General features: G+C 44.1%; 1 protein-coding gene across 4 annotated transcripts; it reads left to right on the top strand.

Annotated features, from left to right (window-relative positions):
- Nucleotides 1-7,493: 7,493 nt before the first annotated feature.
- LOC105026208 (UPF1 RNA helicase and ATPase) lies at nucleotides 7,494-23,253 on the top strand. Of its 4 annotated transcripts, none has more exons than XM_013134866.4 (24): nucleotides 7,494-7,905; nucleotides 8,671-8,810; nucleotides 9,037-9,126; nucleotides 9,220-9,387; nucleotides 9,928-10,108; nucleotides 10,717-10,878; nucleotides 11,090-11,174; nucleotides 11,420-11,518; nucleotides 11,972-12,080; nucleotides 13,315-13,474; nucleotides 13,635-13,753; nucleotides 13,914-14,078; nucleotides 14,265-14,379; nucleotides 14,555-14,698; nucleotides 15,580-15,793; nucleotides 16,081-16,198; nucleotides 17,040-17,196; nucleotides 17,662-17,804; nucleotides 17,887-18,061; nucleotides 18,283-18,364; nucleotides 18,519-18,680; nucleotides 19,285-19,511; nucleotides 20,126-20,248; nucleotides 20,386-23,253. In XM_013134866.4, exons 1-23 carry the CDS (start codon nucleotides 7,735-7,737, stop codon nucleotides 20,243-20,245), a joined length of 3,306 nt encoding a protein of 1,101 aa, XP_012990320.1. In that variant the 5' UTR covers nucleotides 7,494-7,734; the 3' UTR covers nucleotides 20,246-20,248; nucleotides 20,386-23,253. The 4 variants fall into 4 exon arrangements, with proteins under 4 accessions (XP_012990320.1, XP_012990318.1, XP_012990319.1 ...); XM_013134864.4 differs by having other exon boundaries at nucleotides 11,957-12,080; XM_013134865.4 differs by having other exon boundaries at nucleotides 11,090-11,177.
- Nucleotides 23,254-23,259: the final 6 nt, after the last annotated feature.

Below are 23,259 nucleotides of genomic sequence, written 5' to 3'. Positions count from 1 at the left end.
GCCAGAAGAAACCTATTGTTCAAAGAAAAATGCACAATGGCTCACAATTTGGCATGGGTATGAATACTTTTGGGTCTAACTGTATATGTTATAGATGGACAATTTCGGGAATGTACCTCAACATTTTCTTTAGAGGAGATTGTTTTTTTAATAAAGTCAGCTGCACATTGTGTTTGCATATTTACACTGTCGTTATCTGAAAATGTTAAGTTAAGTTGTTTTTCTCAAAGAAGAATGATTATTTCAGATAGGTTATCTTGCAAAAGCCAAATGTTTCTCATATACATTGATTACTTATTGTTTCTTGAGTCTTTTCTTTATAAGAAGTTGTAATTTAGCCTTCTATGCTGAGGTTCTTTACATTTATCAGGGAACGAGTTGGTTGTATCATGTTTACATACATCTGTTGGCCCAATTTTAACTGTTTGGTGTTGTTTGGTAAATATTTGTTCAATGAACTTATATCAGATAAGTATGTTTCTCCCAGCCAAGAATTTCATTTGAGTGAGCAGGTAGGCAGCCAGGTTGGAGTTTGACCCTGTACTTGCATTTCTGTAGCACTTTCATTTTTACTTGTTCTAAATCGTTTTGAATGTTTAGCTTTAGGTTTGATTTTGTTCTTGTTTTTATTTGTCATTTCTTTTTCTGAGCTTAGTATTTGTTTTCAGTTCCCTCCATTTGTGGGTTCTACAGTGAGGGAAAAATTATTTGATCCCCTGCTGATTTTGTATGTTTGCCAACTGACAAAGAAATGATAAGTCTGTAATTTAAAGGTTTATTTGAACTGTGAGAGACAGAATAACAACAAAACAATCCAGAAAAACGCATGTCAAAAATATTATAAATTGATTTGCATGTTGATATATAAATAAATATTCAACCCCTCTGCAAAACATGACTTAGTACTTGGTGGCAAACCCTTGTTGGCAATCACAGAGATCAGATGTTTCTTGTAGTTGGCCACCAGGTTTGCACACATCTCAGGAGGGATTTTGTCCCACTCCTCTTTGCAGATCTTCTCCAAATCATTACTGTTTCGATTTAGATGTTTGGCAACTCGAACCTTCAGCTCCCTCCACAGATTTTCTATTGGATTAAAGTCTGGAGAATGGCTAGGCCACTCCAGGACCTTAATGTGCTTCTTCTTGAGCCACTCCTTTGTTGCCTTGGCGGTGTGTTTTGGGTAATTGTCATGCTGGAATACCCATCCACGACTGATTTTCAATGCCCTGGCGGAGGGGTGGAGGTTCTCACCCATGATTTGGCGGTACATGGCCCCGTCCATCGTCCCTTTGATGTGGTGAAGTTGTCTTGTGCCCTTAACAGAAAAACACCCCCAAAGCATAATGTTTCCACCTCCATTTTTGACAGTGGGGATGGTGTTCTTGGGGTCATAGGCAGCATTCTTCTTCCTCCAAACACGGCGAGTTGAGTCGATGCCAAAGAGCTCGATTTTGGTCTCATCTGACCACAACACTTTCACCCAGTTCTCCTCTGAATCATTCAGATGTTCTTTGGCAAACTTTAGACGGGCCTGTACATGTGCTTTCTTGAGCAGGGGGGACCTTGCGTGCGCTGCAGGATTTCAGTCCTTCACGGCCTAGTGTGTTACAAATAGTTTTTTTTGGTGACTATGGTCCCAGCTGCTTTGAAATCATTGACAATATCTTCCCGTGTAGTTCTGGGCTGATTCCTCACCGTTTTCATGATCATTGCAACTCCACGAGGTGAGATCTTGCATGGAGCCCCAGACAGGTAGATTGACAGTTCTTTTGTATTTCTTCCATTTGTGAATAATCGCACCAACTGTGCTCACCTTCTCACCAAGCTACTTGGCGATGGTCTTGTAGCCCATTCCAGCCTTGTGTGGGTCTCCAATCTTGTCCCTGACATCCTTGGACAGCTCTTTGGTCTTGGCCATGGTGGAGAGTTTGGAATCTGATTGATTGCTTGCTTGCTTCTGTGGACAGGTGTCTTTTGTACAGGTAACAAGAGTAGGAGCACTCCCTGTTACCTGTATAAAAGACACCTGGGAGCCAGAAATCTTTCTGATTGAAAGGGGATCAATTACTTATTTCACTCATTAAAATGAAAATGAAAATCAATTTATAACATTTTTGACATGGTTTTTTTCTGTATTTTTTTGTTGTTATTCTGTCTCTCACTGTTCAAATAAACCTACCATTAAAATTATAGACTGATCATTTCTGTGTCAGTGGGCAAACGTGCAGGGGATTAAATATTTTTTCCCCTCACTGTGTCTTTTATGTTGCATATACTGTATTTCAAAAGCCATTTCATCCTGTGGTACAAACACTTCTATATAATTTCCAATAGATATATTCAGTATGCATACAAATTTGCAAGTCAGAACCATCTGCCCTTAACAGCAATATCCTTCCCTTATTTGTCAGTCCTTGTGGAATTGCTGCCTTCAGTGAAATAATTCATGTTTTCTATCTAGACCACCTTTTAGGTTGGTGTGTTAAGTTATGTAGAACCAGTTACCACTATTCATGAAATGACTGTTGATATTACGTTTTTCCTAGACCACTGATAGTACAGTAGTAGCCAAAAGATGAAAGTCAGCAGTGTCATGGGCCAGGGCAATTGGCTCTGTACAGAACACATCAGCAATTAGTGTCACAGACAGTTTGTCTTTGACCAAGAATGGAGTCAGGCTGACAGTTAAACATGTCATCAACAGCACAACCAGGGGGGGGGAAAGGGTTTTGAAGGCTTAGTGTTGTACTGGAGCATTCATGGACTATCAATTGCTTTTTTGTTTGTTAACCTATATTACACTGTCATCTACCACTTATGACAAAGTTATGACATGAGCAGAGTTTATATTGCAAAAGAAAGATCCATCAGGGACTTTGTCATTGTGCCAGAACTTACAAATTGTAATGACTGCACTCATACTGTCCTTACTTGCTTGTTGAGAAGACCAGATTCCTTTGAGATGATGGGTCCTGTACATTGTTGTGTAAGGGGAAGGAATGCAGGATTTCTAATGGTTGCTATTTATTAATACAATTTCAAACCCATGAAACCTATAACATCCTGTAAATGTTATGCCGTCTCAGTGTACTTCACGTGTACATATCAGATTTTATTATCATGACATCTAGATTCATGTCAGGTTCATCTGTATTTTCCCTGATTGCTATTCGACTGAACTGAATACTTTTTTTTTTACAGAAAAAAACATTGTGAAAAGGAGTGTCTGCATTAACGTTAGAATAAATTAATATAATGTTGGTTTCCTGTGTGGCTCTCTTTGTAGACCGTACAACTTCAAAGATACCAAGTTTGATTTTCATTTTGTCATGAACGTCAACAGTGGTTATGGTCAGTCGGCCTAGGAGGTCCAGCGATCAAGAATTCAGTACCTCTGAATGAAAATGTCCTGAGAACGTTTTCTGAAATTCTTCGGCCATTCGGGCCGCCGGTCTCAGATGATCCTGCTAATGTAGTGGTCCTGGAGTCGTAAGTGGTCATAAGTGGTCAGTACTTTTAAGGCCAGTTGGATATACTGTGTAATAATAATAATAATAAATAATAATACATTACATTTATAAAGCGCTTTTCAAGGAACCAAAGACGCTTTACCATCAATGCGAGGGATGATAAAGAGGCCAGCAGTGGCAGAGCGGAGTGACTTGGAGGAAGGGAATTGGGGAATAAGTTCCGAGAGATTGGGTGGAGCAAGCTGGTGAAGGGCTTTATACATGAGAAGAAGTCGATGCGTTTAGAGATTGGAAGCCAGTGGAGTTCTTTGTAGGATGGGGGTGATGTGCTGATAGGATTTGGAGTGTGTGGGAAGTCTTGCAGCTGAGTTGTGAACTAGTTGTAGCTTATGGAGAGATGAAGTGTAAATGCCAGAAAGGAGAGAATTGCAATAGTCAAGACGGTCAGAAATGAATGCATGTACAGTGGGGAGAACAAGTATTTGATACACTGTCAATTTTGCAGGTTTTTCCACTTACAAAGCATTTAGAGGTCTGTAATTTTTATCATAGGTACACTTCTGTGAGAGACGGAATCTAAAACAAAAATCCAGAAAATCCCCTTGTATGATTTTTAAATAATTAATTTGCATTTTATTGCATGACATAAGTATTTGATCACCTACCAACCAGTAAGAATTCCGGCTCTCACAGACCTGTTAGTTTTTAAGCATTAACTGCACCTGTTTGAACTTGTTACCTGTATAAAAGACACCTGTCCACACACTCAGTCAAACAGACTCCAATCTCTCCACAATGGCCAAGACCAGAGAGCTGTGTAAGGACATCAGGGATAAAACTGTAGACCTGCACAAGGCTGGGATTGGCTACAGGACAATAGGTAAGCAGCTTTGTGAGAAGGCAACAACTGTTGGCGTAATTATTAGAAAATGGAAGAAGTTCAAGATGACAGTCAGTCTCCTTCGGTCTGGGGCTCCATGCAAGATCTCACCTCGTGGGGCATCAATGATCATGAGGAAGGTGAGGGATCAGCCCAGAACTACATGGCAGGACCTGGTCAATGACCTGAAGAGAGCTGGGACCACAGTCTCAAAGAAAACCATTAGTAACACACTACACCATCATGGATTAAAATCCTGCAGCACACGCAAGGTCCCCCTGCTCAAGCCAGTGCATGTCCAGGCCCGTCTGATGTTTGCCAGTGATCATATGGATGATCCAGAGAAGGAATGGGAGAAGGTCATGTGGTCTGATGAGACACTCGCCATGTTTGGAGAAAGAAGAAGGATGAGTACAACCCCAAGAACACCATCCCAACCGTGAAGCATGGAGGTGGAAACATCATTCTTTGGGGATGCTTTTCTGCAATGGGGACAGGATGACTGCACCGTATTGAGGGGAGGATGGATGGGGCCATGTATCGCGAGATCTTGGCCAACAACCTCCTCCCCTCAGTAAGAGCATTGAAGATGGGTCGTGACTGGATCTTCCAGCATGACAATAACCCAAAACACACAGCCAGGGCAACTAAGGAGTGGCTCCGTAAGAATCATCTCAAGGTCCTGGAGTGGTCTAGCCAGTCTCCAGACCTGAACCCAATAGAAAATCTTTGGAGGGAGCTGAAAGTCCGTATTGCCCAGCGACAGACCCGAAACCTGAATGAGCTGGAGAAGGTCTGTATGGAGGAGTGGGCCAAAATCCCTGCTGCAGTGTGTGCAAACCTGGTCAAGAACTACAGGAAACGTATGATCTCTGTAACTGCAAACAAAGGTTTCTGTACCAAATATTAAGTTCTGTTTTTCTGATGTATCAAATACTTATGTCATGCAATAAAATGCAAATGAATCACTTAAAAATCATACAATGTGATTTTCTGGATTTTTGTTTTAGATTCCGTCACTCACAGTTGATAAGTACCTATGATATAAATTACAGACTTCTACATGCTTTGTTAGCGGGAAAACCTGCAAAATTGGCAGTGTATCAAATACTTGTTCTCCCCACTGCATTAGGGTTTCAGCGGCAGTGCGGGACAGGGAAGACTGTAACTGGGCAATATTGCGGAGGTGGAAGAATGAGGATTTGACTGTCTGTTTTATGTGTTGTTTGAAGCTGAGTGAGGAGTGCAGTATGACACAGATGTTGCATGCATGAGGGGATGGAGATACAACAGAGTCATCAATAGTAAAGTTGAAGGTGCCGGCTTTGGTTAGTGTGGATTTTGTACCAAGTAGTAAAAGTTCAGTTTTGTCACCGTTAAGCTTGAGGAAGTTCTGTTGCAGACATGTTTTTATTGTTGCCAGGCAAGTTTCAATATGAGACAGAGGAGGGTTGGTGAGGGGTTTAGTGTTCAGGTAGATCTGAGTGTCAGTTTCATTATGAGACAGAGGAGGGTTGTTGAGGGGTTTAGTGTTCAGGTAGATCTGAGTGTCAGTTTCATTATGAGACAGAGGAGGGTTGTTGAGGGGTTTAGTGTTCAGGTAGATCTGAGTGTCAGTTTCATTATGAGACAGAGGAGGGTTGTTGAGGGGTTTAGTGCTGAGGTAGATCTGAGTGTCAGTTTCATTATGAGACAGAGGAGGGTTGTTGAGGAGTTTAGTGTTCAGGTAGATCTGAGTGTCAGTTTCATTATGAGACAGAGGAGGGTTGTTGAGGGGTTTAGTGCTGAGGTAGATCTGAGGGTCATCGAAGTAGCAGTGGAAGTCCAGTTTAAGGTGACAGAGGATCTGACCAAGGGGGTGTTTGTAGATGGTAAAGAGCAGGACCCCAAGAACGGAACCCAGGGGGACACCCTGTGTGACTATAGCTGAGTCAGAATTATGACCATGGACCAAAATGTTGTGAGTACGGTTGGTGAGGTATGAGTGTAACCAGGAAAGTTTCGGCTCCCACAACACCCAAGGCTTTGAGCCTGGTGAGGAGGATCTGGTGATTGACTGTGTCGAAGGCAGCACTCAGGTCCAGCAGGATAAGGATGTTGAGGGCGCCAGCATCAGCAGAGACAAGAAGCTCATTAACAAATTTGCAGAGGGCAGTTTCAGTACTGTGAAGTGGTCAGAAGCCAGATTGAAAAGGCTCTAAATCCACTTATTTAAGCTCATGGTTTTTAAAGGCCATGATTGTTTATTTTTACATTACATTTTTCAATTTGTAACTCAAATCTCCAAACATAGTTTTGTTTTACAATACTACATAAAAAATCAGGACAAACTGTTTGCATTTTTTTATATTTTTCTCAGAAATGTAACTATTGTCCAATTGGTCTTGATAAGTAAATACTTCAACAGTTTAAGAATGTGTTGCAAAACAGTGGTTTCATGAATTGGAAGGGAAAAAATGCATCAGTTATTAGGTTGAAAAGACAGTAACAGTGCTGATAATCAAAACATACACATTTTACCAACAGGACTATACTTGCCATATCAAGCAATCCCCAATCTGTTAACTCATAATTAAACATCTGCACTACACTACTCTCAAGTCTCGGCTCGACTCCCTACATCTAGATAGACATATACAAGATGGAATGTGCATAGAATATCCTCTTGCTGCTCACACCCCACTCATCTCATATGATTAGCACTTAAGAGTATTTTGTATAAAGAACTTGTGGCCACAGGTTGGTCCAATAGTCTTATCTGCTGCCTCAGGTGCTTACTTGCTGTGCAGTGGGGGTTTGAATGTGATCTGCTCTTTCAGCAATAACTCATCTTTCACTACTTTGCAATGAAGCGTATAATGCCTGAATATACAAACACATTTTTATTTCTATTTTATTTAACCATTATTCAAACAGGGAATCTTGACAAAAAATTATATTGCTCAGGACAAGGATATATATGTGTGTGTGTGTGTGTTTGTTATGTCTATGCTTTTCCCCGTATTCTTTTTTTCTATAAAAACGAAGCTCTTCTGTCGGATAAGGATTATTTGATAAAAAAAAAAAAAGTATTTTCAAGAATTCCTTGTCCCGCCTAATCTGTGGTAACGTCACTTTGTCGTGTTCTACGCACTTACGTTGTGTGGCGCTGGTAGGTTCGTCACTGTTTGGAGTTGGAGTGCCTCTCGAGCTTGTGTTTTCGGTTCAATTTCTAGTGCGGTTAGAATTTTGTTTAGTTTCAAATCTTATTCGAAGGAAAAGTGTTTGTCGCAAATATTACTTTCGATAAACATAGCTAGCTATAACGTTATCACACAGGATCTTAATAATATTAATCATCACAACACCGGAGTTCGTTTAGTCAGCGCAACTTGTGTCGAGATGAGTGTGGAGGCGTACGGGCCGAGTTCTCAAACGCTCACCTTCCTGGACACGGAGGAAACGGAGCTACTTGGAGCAGATACACAGGGCTCGGAGTACGAGTTTACCGATTTTACTTTACCTAGCCAGACACAAACTCAAGGCCAAACCCAAAGTCAACTGGACAATCAGGTTAGTATTATTCGTGTGAGCAGTTAGCTAGATAAACACACTATTGCTAGCTAGCTAACGTTAAGATAGCTAGCAAGTAACGTTATCTAGCTTGCTTACCGCCACCATTATCAATGAACACAAGTACCTGCTAATGCTAACAACAGTTAGCTTGCTACGTTAACCTTACAGTACTGTACTGGAACGTATAGTAGTACTTAGTATCTAGCTAGCTACAGTAGCTGACGTGAGCCCGCTAGCTTGCGGACTCGTGTTTTCTTGTCATTACTTTATATTTCTATATATTTCCATATACTTACTAGCAACCACTTCCTATTAATATAGTTAGTTGTAAGTTATACTAGCGAACTAGCTAGCTAGCCACCGTTAGTTAATTAACGTTAACTACTGTTAACTACTGTACTAGTACTGTGAATAGCCATAGACGTTTTCTTCTCCAAAAATAAAAGGCCTATTACAGATTGTGCTTGTTAAAAGTTTGTCATATTAAAAGTTTAACAACTAGTTACTTGATTTAAGTGACAAGTTTAGGTGGTCATGATTTTATGCATGTTGGCTGGGCTAGTGGTAACAGTAAATAGCAAAGTTAGTCAATAAGTACTGTAGTTGAGGTTTGTTATTTCACTCATATATAGCATTAAATGTGTGTTTATATACTATAGGCTAATAGCAAAAAAGCTGGTTCTACTTTTATCTACTGCCATAGCAATGCCTCCATGCTTTTAGCCCTGTTGCGGTCCTAACTCCACCATTCTCCATCTGCAGGTGAATGGTCCCGATGAAGGACTCCACAATGGAGGGGTGGATGATGTGGCCAAAGCTAGCCAACTCCTTGCTGAGTTAAACTTTGAGGAGGACGAGGAGGACACCTATTACACCAAAGACCTCCCGCTGCATGCCTGCAGGTAGGACAGAGAGAGCTCAACACATGACCATGATGTTGGTTGGTTAAATTGTCTGAGGATTTTATGGTAAACTACTTGCTCATATGGGCAAGACCTCTATAGAATTTTGCATTTGCAGAGAAAGTTTTTCCTGTTAAGTAATTGTGCTATTGGACCTGCTGTAGCCGCTTATAAGTTAAAACGTGCGACCTGGAGCTCATAAAGGGACTGTTGCTCTGTCTTTCAGTTACTGTGGCATCCATGATCCGGCATGTGTAGTTTACTGCAACACGAGCAAGAAGTGGTTCTGCAACGGACGCGGCAATACGTCTGGCAGGTAAGCTACATGGCCCACGACTTGTTTGCCTGAAAGGTGTCTCCGTAACGCTAGTGTGCCGGTACCTTGATGCTCTCTTCTGGTTCTGTTTAGCCACATCGTCAACCACTTGGTGAGGGCCAAATGTAAAGAGGTGACTCTGCACAAAGACGGGCCCCTGGGCGAGACGGTGCTGGAGTGCTACAACTGCGGCTGTCGCAATGTCTTCCTCCTGGGCTTCATCCCTGCCAAGGCAGACTCTGTGGTCGTACTGTTGTGCAGGTGTGTATAATGGGATTTGGGGGGGGGTTTACTCTGATATATACCTTATGTGTGGGACCGTAGAAAGGCATGTCCAGTAAATTTGAATTGAATTTGCCTTGTGGATTCCAATTAAATCAAGTTCTAAAGATATCTCAAGGATTATCAATGAATTCAAGATGTATCTGAGCTCAACTTGGCCTGGCATGGCAAAGTGTCTAAATGCTTATGTACTTATGATATTTCAGTTTTTTGTGGTATATTGTGTGTTGAATAGATTGATGGCAACAAAACAGTTATAAAATAATTCTTACACAACAAAATGTGGAGAAACTGAAGGGGTCTGAATACTTTCATAAACCACTGGGAAATATGATGACCTATGTTGCTTAATTGTTTAACTATTTCTTACCCTGTAAACTAATATTCTGCCTTCTATTATTGCTGCAATAACTGGTCGGTGTGGATCATTTTCACTGAATTGTCTGCCAATAAATCCCAAATGTTTTTATAATAGAAATGTACTCTGTTCTGACTGCATCCGAATGTTTGTGCTCCTAGGCAGCCATGTGCCAGTCAGAGCAGCCTGAAGGACATCAACTGGGACAGCTCCCAGTGGCAACCGCTGATCCAAGACCGCTGCTTCCTGTCTTGGCTGGTGAAGATCCCCTCAGAGCAGGAGCAGCTCCGGGCTCGCCAGATCACCGCCCAGCAGATCAACAAGCTGGAGGAACTCTGGAAGGTACTGGGTTAGCTCCACCAGGCAGTCCAGGAGTATGTCCTGAACACTTAGCCTAGCCGCTAGTAATAAAGACAAAGCACTACAGCATTAGACTAACTGGGGCTGCTGTGGGAAACCTGGTTTCTAGAGAGCAGAAGGTTGCATGGGATTTGTCTTTAACTGAACTCTGGTCCCTTGGTTTCCCCAACCCTGTGGGGAGGGGGACATCTTGCTCCCCCCATGTTTTCTGCCTCCGGGTGGGGGGGGGGGTTTACTAGTTTTTAGGTGTACTTAATGGGTTATGTGGTGGTTCTAACTAGTTATAGTGGAGGTGCATTAAGGAAAACCTACATCAGATGGCCAAGTGTGTTGAATTCAGCCAACCAGTGAACTGATTAATTGGCTAAATTAATTAGACACACCTGTTCTGCTCCAGGTTGGTTAAATCGAAATCCTGCCCACGTTGCTGCTCTCTGGAAACAGTTTCCTGGCCCTGTGCTGGGGGGGGGGCGGCATGTAATTCAAATAACTTTTGCCTCTCTTGTGGTGGGGGGGTGGTGGCTGTAGCTGGATGGCGGCAGTCATTGTTTCCCAGTAGACCTGATTGAAAGGGTCCCCTCTCGCCTCAGGACAATCCCACAGCCAGTCTGGAGGACCTGGAGAAGCCCGGCGTGGACGAGGAGCCACAGCATGTGCTGCTGCGCTACGAGGACGCCTACCAGTACCAGAACATCTTCGGCCCGCTGGTCAAGCTGGAAGCCGACTACGACAAGAAGCTTAAAGAGTCCCAGGTACAGCGTCCACGTCGCTCTCCTGCCGAGGCTGACGTGACTCCCAGATGAACTGAGTTTACTCATCTGTCTTTCATTAGAAGATGTAATCATTGGGAACCTTGCCTGTAACGCTGTCGGATGAAGACGAAACAACACTGTGCTTGAAAACAGCAGTTTCATGTTGCTGATATTTACTCTCTGAATGTTTTTGCCCCCCCCCCTCCTGCAGACCCAAGATAATATAACGGTCAGGTGGGACCTGGGGCTCAATAAAAAGCGGATTGCCTATTTCTCCCTGCCCAAGACGGATTCAGGTGGTAATTGTTTCAGTCCTCTTTCCCGTGTGTAGCGGTGTTTCTGTTGTGCATCCTACCCATTCCGTACCCCAGGTGTCCGGTTGTGTGCCATTTCTTTTGTGCCGTGTGTGTGGCTGTGTGTCCATGTATGTGTACGGTATTGTATTTTGCCTGCCTCGCCGGAGCCATCGTTCACGTGTGTTGTGCTACGGGTGTGAGTAGAGCGGTCCCTAACGTCTTTCTGTGTGTGCTGGTTTGCGCAGACATGAGGCTGATGCAGGGAGATGAGATCTGCCTGCGCTACAAAGGAGACCTGGCCCCCCTCTGGAAGGGCGTTGGGCATGTCATCAAAGTCCCCGACAGTATCCTTTACTTACGCCTGCTGACCACCAAACAGGATCCACCTCTCCATCTTTCTTTTTCCATGATGGGGTGTGGGGGGAAAATCCGTTGTCACATTGTAGCCCAATCTGAACGGTCTAAACCTCTCAAATGCCAGCCATTTCTTTCATGGACGATAAGAAATGTAAGCACATTATTCATTTGGAACGTTTGACACCTTGCAAACAAAATAAATTGAATAGGAAGATAATTCTAGCGATATGGAAATGCCAACGTTCTCTAGTGTGACGTAGCGCTCCCTATAAGAGGACTAGTAGTTAGTTTACTTTCCAATAGGGAAAGGCTTTGTATTGCTTTCTTTCCCCCCTACCACTAGCCCCACTCGAGCTGAATCCCATCTTTTTCTTTCTAACATTCCACAAGGAGGAAAGGCTATTTTGCTGTACTTATTTCCTTAGCACCCTTTGTGAAAGACTATGGAGATGAGATTGCTATAGAGTTGCGCAGCAGTGTCGGGGCGCCAGTGGAAATACCCCATAACTTCCAGGTGGATTTTGTCTGGAAGTCCACCTCCTTTGACAGGTACGTTGAGCAGATCAGAGTATGTAATTAGTTGTGCTTGTGATGGTGATGCTCTGACCAGCAAAGCGTACCGTTTGCTCTGCTTACGCTGCGTTTTGCACGGTTCGTCACGCATGTGTTCTGAAACACACCGTTTTTACACGGTGTGAAGGCAACCTGCTTGTGTTGTTATCGTTGATCTCAATTTATCGGCCCTTGGGTGTAACGGTATGCAAAAGTCACGGTCCGGTACGATTTTGGTACAGTGGAAAAAGACATGCCAAACATAACAACATTTGTTTTAATTTATTACAAAGTAATAAACTTTGCTCATGGGCACTGTAGTTTAAGCTGCACTATGTAGGATTTTTTTCAGTAAAGAAATTAGTGCATTTTGCAATTACTCCCCGGTCAGAAAGCAGTTCCCATTACTAACGTAAAAAATAGAATGAACCATTCCAAAAAAGTGCTAACTCAAGAGTTTGACATTATTCTTAGCCTTGCTGATGTTAGCTTTGGGTTCCTGGTAGCTAGCTACAGACAGCTAGTCAAAGTCTTTCGCTTTTTTGCGGTTTTGTAGTGTGTTTTGTAGCTACAGTAGACAAGGGAGGAATTGGCAGTTTGTGGTCCTGGCCTCTAGCTGCCATTATAGTTTCTTACAGTAAGCCAACTTCGCTCCCTATGGCATACTTATGTTATATATGTATATGTGTATATGTATATCTCATCCAGGTAAAATGCGCTTTCACAAAATAAGCCAAGGAGGAAGGCCTGCCTCGCAGAAGGCGGTTGGCTGGAATGGGATTTCTGGAACAGAATTTGCTGGAAAGTAGCGGCAGGCTCCAAAAATTATAAATGAACTGTCTGTGTTGCTAAACAACTCTTTTATAGGGCCTCATCAGCTTACGAAACATGCTTATAGGGGACAAACGTTTTTACCGAAAAACTCCTACCTAGTATAGCTGAAAGTCGTGATTTTCATTTCATTTGTGTTTATTTGTGAGGTTGCGTTACATGTTCTATGCTACTTCATTTGTTACAGCTCCAAGATCCATCTCCGGGGGAAACTAGATTTTTCATTTAGTTTCGCAAACAAAAAAGTAACGTGTGTGTGTGTGGTTGAAACTAGACCATATTCATTCAGATCACAACACGTACCGAACCAAACGTCCTGTACCCAAATGGTACGGTAGGAATACGCGTACCGTTACTCCCCTATCGGCCCTGTAACTTGTTCACCTCGGCTGGGTTTCAGGATGCAGAGTGCTCTGAAGACCTTCGCCGTGGACGAGACATCCGTGTCGGGCTACATCTACCACAAGCTGCTGGGTCACGAGGTGGAGGACGTGGTCATCAAGTGTCAGCTGCCCAAACGCTTCACTGCCCAGGGCCTGCCGGACCTCAACCACTCTCAGGTGTGACCCCGACTCACGGGAGACAAAGCCTGAACGTCACGGATGTAGTGAATTATTCCACTCGGGAACCTGATACCTGTGCGGCCTTGTAATCATGAGGAACTCTTTTTGGGGTTTGATTTCGTGACAGTATTGTTTTCTGATGTGGGCGTTAACACAGGTGTATGCTGTGAAGACGGTGCTACAAAGACCTCTCAGTCTCATCCAGGGGCCTCCCGGGACTGGCAAAACGGTCACTTCTGCCACCATCGTCTACCACCTGGCCAGGCAGGGCAACGGGTGAGACGATCACCAGACTTTATGCCTAGTCTGTCCATTAAACCGCTACCAAAATCTTTAGGGCAGTGTAGCGATGTCGCGTTATCACGTGTTAGTAGTGTGTTACGTGTGAACATGGTTTCTGTTCTCTGAACCCGTCTGTTGCATTTGGTTCCTGCAGGCCTGTGCTGGTTTGTGCTCCCAGTAACATTGCGGTGGATCAGCTGACCGAGAAGATCCACATGTCGGGCCTGAAGGTGGTGAGGCTGTGTGCTAAGAGCAGGGAGGCCATTGACTCCCCTGTCTCCTTCCTGGCTCTGCACAACCAGATCCGCAACATGGACAGGTGAGCGCTGCCTGAATCTTAGTTGTGCCAGTAGCACTGTTCTAGCTGTCTGGACTGGTGATTTTGTCGGTGGGTCTTAACACTGTGGCCAGACTTGCAAACAGGTTTTTGCTCAGTGTTACATCCCTGCCCAGTCTGTCAGTGTAATTCTGTGTGTTGTTAATGGGTCTCTCGTCTGTCCCTCAGTATGCCAGAACTGCAGAAGCTGCAGCAGCTGAAGGATGAGACCGGGGAGCTGTCGTCCGCTGACGAGAAGCGCTACCGGGCCCTGAAACGCACCGCTGAGAGGGAGCTGCTCATGGTGAGACGTGGACACCTTTCCTAGCCACTAATGCTACCGTGTTAGGAGAACGGGACGGCCAGGCCTGTCAACTGACATGTTTTTTTTTCCTCTGGGCTTTGTGAAGCTATGTTTCCCGTGAAATTTTAAGCAAGCCTTTAACCCGTTTAACTATCTCTCCTCTGTACTTGGTTAGAATGCGGATGTGATCTGCTGCACCTGTGTGGGGGCCGGAGACCCTCGTCTGGCCAAGATGCAGTTCCGCTCCATCCTGATCGATGAGAGCACACAGGCCACAGAGCCAGAGTGCATGGTGCCTGTGGTTCTGGGGGCCAAGCAGGTACGTACCCATTTTACATTTCAGTGGGTCAGCACAGCCTCTCTCAAACCTCTCTGCATCAGGGACGGCTTGCCTAGAAAACAATTATAAATTTTTTTTAACTGGCTTTTATTTTTTCTGTTTTTACTATCCTGACAACACATTAAGTTGTTTTAATGTTGTCAAAACATGATCCCTTCTTTATTTTTAAGTTCTGGGAAGGTTGTGTAATAATTTAATGTTGAAAAGAACATTTATTGCTTCAAATTGTGATTGTGCTACAGTCATTTGAACTGGTCCTACTGTGCCTGTGAGAGTCAGAAAGGGGACAAGACATGTTGTGGGTTATAACCAGAGAGTCATGAACTTGAGTTGAAGGGGTCATATTGTACATAAGAGTGAAATAGAAAGCACTCTCTGTCAAACAGTTAAACAGCGCGCATTAGCTTATTCGCTTAAGGTTATTGAGTTATTTGCTTAATTTCTGGTTTCAGTTAGGCGAGACAACATATCACAGTTTTATCAAGCACATTTTCCCCAGAACTAAGAGTCTGTCCCGGAAGGGTCTGTCAAGGGAAGTCGCCACTATTCAGTAAAAACGATTGAATCAAAGGACATACCTGCTGCACTTGTAGGCGATTGACATCCTTCCAGAGTGTGACTGAGGCAGACACTTTGTATGCTTTGGCTTAAACCCAATGATCCTCTCACAGACCTCACGTGAGAGAACAGGATCATAGGCTCAAGAAGAAATTAGTTTTGGGGGGGGGGTTGACGTAATCGTCTTTTAAGGAGTACACCGGACAATGTGAAAGTCACCGATTCGATTTCACTACAACTCGAACGACCAAATAAATCTGGCCTATTGATTATCAACGAGTCTCTTAACCCCTCCCCTCCAGCTGATCCTGGTGGGGGACCACTGCCAGCTGGGCCCGGTGGTGATGTGTAAGAAGGCAGCCAAGGCCGGCCTGTCCCAGTCCCTGTTTGAACGGCTGGTGGTTCTGGGCATCCGACCCATCCGCCTGCAGGTCCAGTACCGCATGCACCCGGCCCTCAGCGCCTTCCCGTCCAACATCTTCTACGAGGGCTCCCTGCAGAACGGCGTCACGGCTGGTGAGGAACCGTCGGGGTCTGATTCCTATTGCAGATCCCTCGGGAAATGTGCAGGGTTGCACGTGTGGAACGTTTTTGAAGTTCCTTAGAAGATCTGAAAGTTGCATTGTAGATCAGTTGAATTCAAGTAGTTTTTCAGATGCCAATGCCTTGGTGTGTTGATATACTGACTGTAAAGCTTGTGTTGTCATATTGCTCTTTGGGTAAATTCGGTATATGCTGTTATTTCTTCTTAATAAAGGCCTTCCCATACTAACCATGTTGGAAATTCTGTTTCTCCTGGGCAGCTGATCGCATCAAGAAAGGCTTTGATTTCCAGTGGCCACAGCCAGACAAGCCCATGTTCTTCTACGTGACTCAGGGCCAGGAGGAAATCGCTAGCTCTGGGACATCCTACCTGAACAGGTGCTACTCGCCGTCCAGTCACGGTTCCCTTCTAAACGATTTGTGGCTCTTTTTGTAATGCACACTGGCTAAATCTGAAACGGAAAACGTTGATCCCTTCAAGCATGCAGTCATGTGATACGCGTCTTCTGAGTCAGTCAGGGCCTTGCTTGTTGCCGAGTAACCGAGGGCTCCATGGCGGCCTTAGGAACCCTCTGACGAGGCTGAATGTTAGCCTGTTGCTGAGCAACAACGTTCACTACTGTGTTGCTGTCAATAGTCAGACTAAGTCTTGCATGAGTCAACAAAGCCACAGTTCACTCTGACATGTTGCTGAACAGGTCCAAGTCGTGTGATATTACATCCAGCCGAGGAGCTTGGTGCTCGAGTTATTTGGGAATGTACATGAAAACCTCTGTAGAGACATGAACGTTTTAGTGACGCAGCTCTTCCCTGAGTCAGTGCTGCACTGTGAGGTGCATTGTGGTCCACCGTTCCAAAAGTCCATCCCTCTGTTTGTCAGTGAAGCTGGACGGGCAGCAAGATGGTGGCAGCTACACACATCCACTTGGGGGAAGTCACTGGACATGGTGCATATTCGGTGCCCGAGTAGAGATGTTTTCCTGTGATGCTTGTGAATGACTTGGAAATGTAATATTGATAAGTGGCAGTTGAGGTGGTTAAGTGTGCATCATGTCCGTTGTAATTTTCCCTAAACACCTGTCTAGAATCAAGGGATGTTTATCAAAAACAACTTTCAGTAGCCACTCAATAACAGGCTTTAAGAGCCAAGAGTTTAGTTTGTGGTTCAGCCGTAGTGTCTAATTATTTAGGTTGATTGACATTGTTTGAAACGCCCTAGAACTGAGGCAGCCAATGTGGAGAAGATCACCACCAGGCTGCTGAAGGCTGGGGCCAAGCCTGACCAGATAGGCATCATCACCCCCTATGAGGGCCAGAGGTCCTACCTGGTGCAATACATGCAGTTCAGTGGTTCCCTCCACACCAAGCTCTACCAGGTACGCTATTATATATCCACACTAAGCTCTACCAGGTACGCTATTATATATCCACACTAGGCTCTACCAGGTACGCTATTATATATCCACACTAGGCTCTACCAGGTACGCTATTATATATCCACACCAAGCTCTACCAGGTACGCTATTATATATCCACACTAAGCTCTACCAGGTACGCTATTATATATCCACACTAGGCTCTACCAGGTACGCTATTATATATCCACACTAGGCTCTACCAGGTACGCTATTATATATCCACACTAGGCTCTACCAGGTACGCTATTATATATCCACACTAGGCTCTACCAGGTACGCTATTATATATCCACACTAGGCTCTACCAGGTACGCTATTATATATCCACACTAAGCGATACCAGGTACGCTATTATATATCCACACTAAGCTCTATATGATCCTATAAGTCACTCTGGTTAAATGTAAAATGTCTCGCAAACAGGAGGTGGAGATTGCCAGCGTGGACGCGTTCCAGGGCAGGGAGAAGGACTTCATCATCTTGTCTTGCGTCAGAGCCAATGAGCACCAGGGCATCGGCTTCCTGAACGACCCTCGCCGTCTCAACGTGGCCCTCACCAGAGCCAAGTAAGATCTGGACCACTAGTCTGCAGTTTGACCACAGATTTCCTGGACGGGCAGCTGAATGGAGTGTGTGTGCTGTGTTCAGGTACGGGGTGATCATTGTGGGCAACCCCAAGGCCCTGTCCAAGCAACCTCTGTGGAACCACCTGCTCAACTACTACAAGGAGCAGAAGGTCCTGGTGGAGGGACCCCTGAACAACCTGAGGGAGAGCCTGATGCAGTTCAGCAAGCCCCGCAAGCTGGTCAACGCCATCAACCCTGTGAGTGGTCATACGTGCTCTGAGTCAGACCGGTGAACAGTTGGCATGCCTTTACAGGATGTGTATTTAATCTGTGTTTTTTAGTTCCGTCGTATAATAATTTTTTTTTAAAAAGGGGTTTCTCAGGAACCCTTTTACTGGGTAATGTGTAGTGACTGGTCTGACCATGTTGAGTGCAGTCTGTTTTTTGGGGGGTACTGAAGCCCCTGTCTGTGTTCCAGGGAGCCCGCTTCATGAGCACTGCCATGTATGATGCCCGGGAGGCCCTCATCCCTGGGTCTGCCTACGACCGCAGCAGCGCAGGTCAGTGGAAGAGTAGCTTCATTTGTAAATGTGAATCCTCTTGAACCTCTTGAATAGATTGTAATGGTAGAAGTTCCTCAACTATTCCTGTTAATGTTGGAAAATGTGACCGCTGTGACCCCCCCCCCTCCTCTGTGTGTGTTTCTCTCTACAGGGCGTCCATCCAACATGTACTTCCAAACCCATGACCAGATGGGCATGATTGGGGCGGGGCCAGCCCACATGGGGGCCATGAACATGCCCATTCCCTTCAACCTGGTGATGCCTCCGATGCCCCCCCCAGGGTATCTGGCTCAGTCCAACGGCCCGGCTGCAGGTGATCAGGAAGCGGACAGTCGCTGTTCATTATTTGGTGCATTATCTCTGTGTGAAGCCTTGGGTTTCCCCTGTCCTGTGAACTGGTTGACTGCTTGGTGGGTAAGCTGTTGGTCAGCCGGGGTTTGTTCAGTCAAGCAGCCGTGCTGAACGAGACACCGGTTATATTTGGACTCTGCAAGACCAGTCTGTTGCCTGGTTGAAACATTTATCGGTTCTGTAGAAACCAAACTGGGCTGCAGCAGAGCAGTAACATAGAAACCACTGTTCACTTCATAATAACATAATGAAATAAGTGATTTGTTCAGTTCTGACCCAGGCCGATTTTCCTGCATTATAGAGCACTTTAAGTAAAAAAAAAATAAGAAGCAGGCTTTTGATTGCTATTCAGAGCCCTGAACTTATTACATTGTCAGATTTGTCTGAAGGTGGAAAAATGCACATTTGAAAATGTCAACCAAATCAATTTAAAAAAGAGAAGTTGAATATGGTTCTTGGAACACCCTCGTAAAACCCTACTATTTCTCCTTTGAAATGCATGTTCATGGTGTTTCTTTCAGCTGTTTTTGTGATTGAGAACAAACATAAGTGTCTGTGCCACCCAGGTCGTGGTGGGGCACTGAAAGGCAAAGCAGGCCGTGGGGGGCGCCAGAGGACCCGGGGGATGGGGAATCACGGGGGCAGCGGGCAGGGCAATGGGCCCACCAGTCAGGCCAGCCAGTCCATATCTTCCCAGCCCTTCTCCCAGGGGCCTCTCACCCAGGGCTACATCAACATGAGCCAGCCTTCCCAGATGAGCCAGCCAGGCCTCTCCCAGCCTGAACTGTCCCAGGTAACAATGTGGCCCCCAAATCATACCCTGGTCTAACCCCATTATAGCTGATCATACGCTGGCCTAACTCTACTCCTCTATAGCTTGTCATACCCTGGCCTAACTCTACTCCTCTAAAGCTTGTCATACCCTGGCCTAACTCTACTCCTCTATAGCTTGTCATACCCTGGCCTAACTCTACTCCTCCATAGCTGATCATACCCTGGCCTAACTCTACTCCTCTATAGCTTGTCATACCCTGGCCTGATACATCTACACCCAATCTAAAACTCTGGCTTTAAATGTCTATTCCCATTATCAATTTGTGAATCGTATGCCAAATCTCATTGTCTCCTAACCATAATTCAGTTGTAGAGAGTTCAGTGCTATGAGTAGTAATGTTAATAGCAGCATCATCTTGCCTGTTGGCCAGGCGTATACTTGGTTGTTTTGCTTAACCCTTGCCATATGAACAACAAGCAAGAAGCATTATGGGTAGTAATCAATATGGCAAAAGCGCAGCCTGATTTACTGGTTGGAGGTTGATATTGCTGACATCAAACTCTTTCAAGGAAATGTTTAAAAAATAAATCTTGTTCTATTGTTCATGTAGTTGGGCTTTTCTGTTTCAACAGGACAGTTATCTGGGTGATGAGTTCAAATCCCAGATCGACGTGGCTCTGTCCCAGGACTCCACCTACCAGGGTGAACGTGCGTATCAGCACGGAGGCGTGACAGGGCTGTCACAGTACTAAAGTGTAAGACCACTGCTCCGCCCTTCACTACGGCTACTGTCGTCTTGTCTAATCAGCAACTACTGTTAATGCTTTGTCCTCCACAGAAAATTGGGTTTATCAGATCCATTTAAAATCTTTAAAACTTTTCCTTTCCTCAGGTTGTTGGAAGAGGAGCTAGGCTTGAGCTGAGCTTAGTTCATCAGCATTTTAATCTGGGTAATAATAAAAACAAAAAACGGATACCTGTTTTCCTCTGCTACAACTGAAGCACCATTGTGTGAAAGCAACAGGAGAGAGAAACCAACCAATCATGAGAGAGAAAGCGACAGACAGAAGAGACGGCCAGGAAGAGAGAGCGAGTGGGAGTGAGGAACCCCAGCTGGCGCACGGGGACGAGGAGAGCGAGGCAGCGGCAGGAGTTCGAGCTGTCGTGACGTAGACGCAACGTGAACGAGGAAACAAAACGAGGCAAGGAAAGATGCCCTCCCCCACCACTTCCAAAACCCCTTCCCCACCTCCGCTCCCCACCTCACGCCTCTGTCCATCGGAATGACCAGTTTTCCAAGGGACCTCACTAATTTAGCAGTGAAAAGGGAAAAACAAGTTCTCGAGCAACTTGGCTGGGGGACTGCATTCCGTTAACTCTCTGAAAGCGGATAACAAGAAAGTCTGGGGGGGGAGGGGTGGTGTGAAACGCTTCAAAAAGGCAACACAGGAAATCCTCACCTCAAAGTTGATCGGTTGTCAAACCCGTTTGATACCCAGACTCGATTGGATTGATGTGGAGGATGAGTGGCAGTGTTGATCTATTAGACCTGAAATCTAATCAAATGGCCGCAAGAGGAACAGTCTCCAAGAGGAACAGTCTCCAAGAGGAACAGTCTCCAAGAGGAACAGTGGACACTTCAAGTCGTTGTCGTTCAACTTTGAGTTGAAAAGGTTTCTGCGCTAAAGTCTGAGATTAAAGAACTTTGAATTTAAATGCCTTTGATTGCCTTGGGAACCACTGGCTTTTTCACAAGGTCTTTTCAGAAACAGGTGGTTTACTAGAAGTTGAGTAGCGTGGGGATGTCAGAGAAAGGATGTGTATCCAAGAGATCTGGAATCGTGACACTTTGTTTCTGGAGTACCTTTTCTTATTGCAGAGCACAAAGCAAAAAAAAAAAAATGTTGATATAAAAAAAATGACCAGCATTGAAGAATTATTACGTCAATATTATTTGAAGTTCCAGCAAAGGCTTTTACGATCTGTTGACAGAGGGGGTGAGATACCACCCACTGTACTATTGAACAGAGCATTTGCGTTGTTTTTAAACCTTTTGTATGCTTCCATTGGCCTCAGCTTTAGGTAATGTTTAACATGGGTAAGTCCTGGTGGTTGTGATACTGATTTGCATGACAAGATTCAAATTGACGATTGAGCTACTAATGGAATCTGATTTCTACCGAAGTCTACACACTTGTTACTATTGAAGTTTAAGGTGGGTGGCTGAGTGTGTAAAATAAACAGTCAAGTGCAAGAACAGACAAAGATGGCTGGAGGAACGGCTGTTGACAAGAAATCTGGGAATGGATACAGAGTTTTAATTTTGTTTTAATTTAGAATGGAGAATCAAATAGTGTAAACTTTAATGTGATTCTTCCTGTGAAATGCAGACAATGTTACTACACTAGTGTTCGCTTGTCAAATCCAAACTATTGGAAACCATTTCACACCAGTTTATACACTATCAGTGAAATGGCTGAGAATATTTTCTCTCAACAAATTTAGTGAATCTGAAGCAGTGTGCACAAGTTCCTTGAATGATTTAAAGGAATAAAGCGGCACGAACATGAATGTAGTTAAAAGCATCCTAAACCAGCGTATACCAACTTTATGGAAAGATCCACAGGCCAGTATGTTGTGGGTTATACAGGACCCTTTTGTCTCTTTGTTTTTATGGTGCAATCACCACCTTCTGTTAGAAACCATCAAACCAGACTTTCCTTTTGCAGATTCTACTTTGTACTGTAACTTTGGGCTTCCCAGTAATTCACCCATTGTTTCCTACATATTCATGTGGCTCCTAATCCCTCAATGATTTCCCGTGAATTGGAGTATAATGTCAGCTCCCTACTGTTGTTTGCTCTATTTGCTTGTGTGATATTAAAGCGGGTTGTATATTGCAATCTTTGACATGAACCTCTACACTGTTTGAGTAGTTATCAGATGACATGGCAGTGACATACTTGTTTTAATTTGTCAGGTTTTAAACCAACCCTTGAACAGTCCTTGGGACTGTTTTGTTCTTATGAAATCCTTATGTCTGTTTTAGGAATGTTATCTGGATGCTTTGAGAATGTATTCAGTTTAGCTTGCCACCTGCTTTGATGTTCATTCCTTTTGTTTCTTTGTCATCACCGGATTTGTCAATCCAAAACACATTGTATGACAATCATGCTGTCAACTAGCTAGTCGTGGTTGAAACATTGTGCAAAAACTTTGTTGTTTGACAGGCTTTATGATTTCTTTCTCTTGATTTTATCATGAAATTTCATTTTCCCAGTTTAGCTATTATGAAATTTACTCTAATTCCTGTCAGGGAATATCTTTGCTGTATACTTCGTTTTGACCAAGGTGATAATTTATAGAACTTATTACGTTGAATGCAAATTCAGCAATCGTTTTTGATAATATAGCCAGGGCTGTGCTTCGAACTAGAAACATGGTATTGTAAAACAATACTGTGGGAATTAATGGAAAATAACCAAAATTAAAATTTGACACATTTTGGGATGGTACCCTCTGCCTTCCTCCTTTTAGGGCATTCATATTCTCACTATGAAAAAGTGCACTAAAGATACATTGACTTAACACTGATGCAAGCCAACAGTCTGGTTTACAGCCATGTTAAGTTAGCCGGTCTGAAGTTGAAATAGGCCCTGCATAAATGACTGTCCTATTTGCAGTAAAGATTAACAAAGACTCTTTGCAGTGTACATCATTTCTTGTAAAATTTTAAAATCAATAAAGTTTGCTTCTGAGAGGCTTT

The sequence above is a fragment of the Esox lucius genome, chromosome 8, assembly GCF_011004845.1.
Source record: "Esox lucius isolate fEsoLuc1 chromosome 8, fEsoLuc1.pri, whole genome shotgun sequence".
NCBI classification, from domain to species: domain Eukaryota; kingdom Metazoa; phylum Chordata; class Actinopteri; order Esociformes; family Esocidae; genus Esox; species Esox lucius.
The sequence above is the reverse complement of the archived record's forward strand: the minus strand, read 5'-3'. Positions and strand labels throughout refer to the sequence as shown.

What these genes read in the sequence shown, in the direction of transcription:
- LOC105026208 (XM_013134863.4), top strand. Translation starts at nt 7,735, where the DNA reads ATGAGTGTGGAGGCGTACGGGCCGAGTTCTCAAACGCTCACCTTCCTG. An exon ending in CGCGGCAATACGTCTGGCAG is followed by an intron (nt 9,127 to 9,219) that starts GTAAGCTACATG and finishes GGTTCTGTTTAG; the next exon opens with CCACATCGTCAACCACTTGG. An exon ending in AGAAGCTTAAAGAGTCCCAG is followed by an intron (nt 10,879 to 11,089) that starts GTACAGCGTCCA and finishes CCCCTCCTGCAG; the next exon opens with ACCCAAGATAATATAACGGT.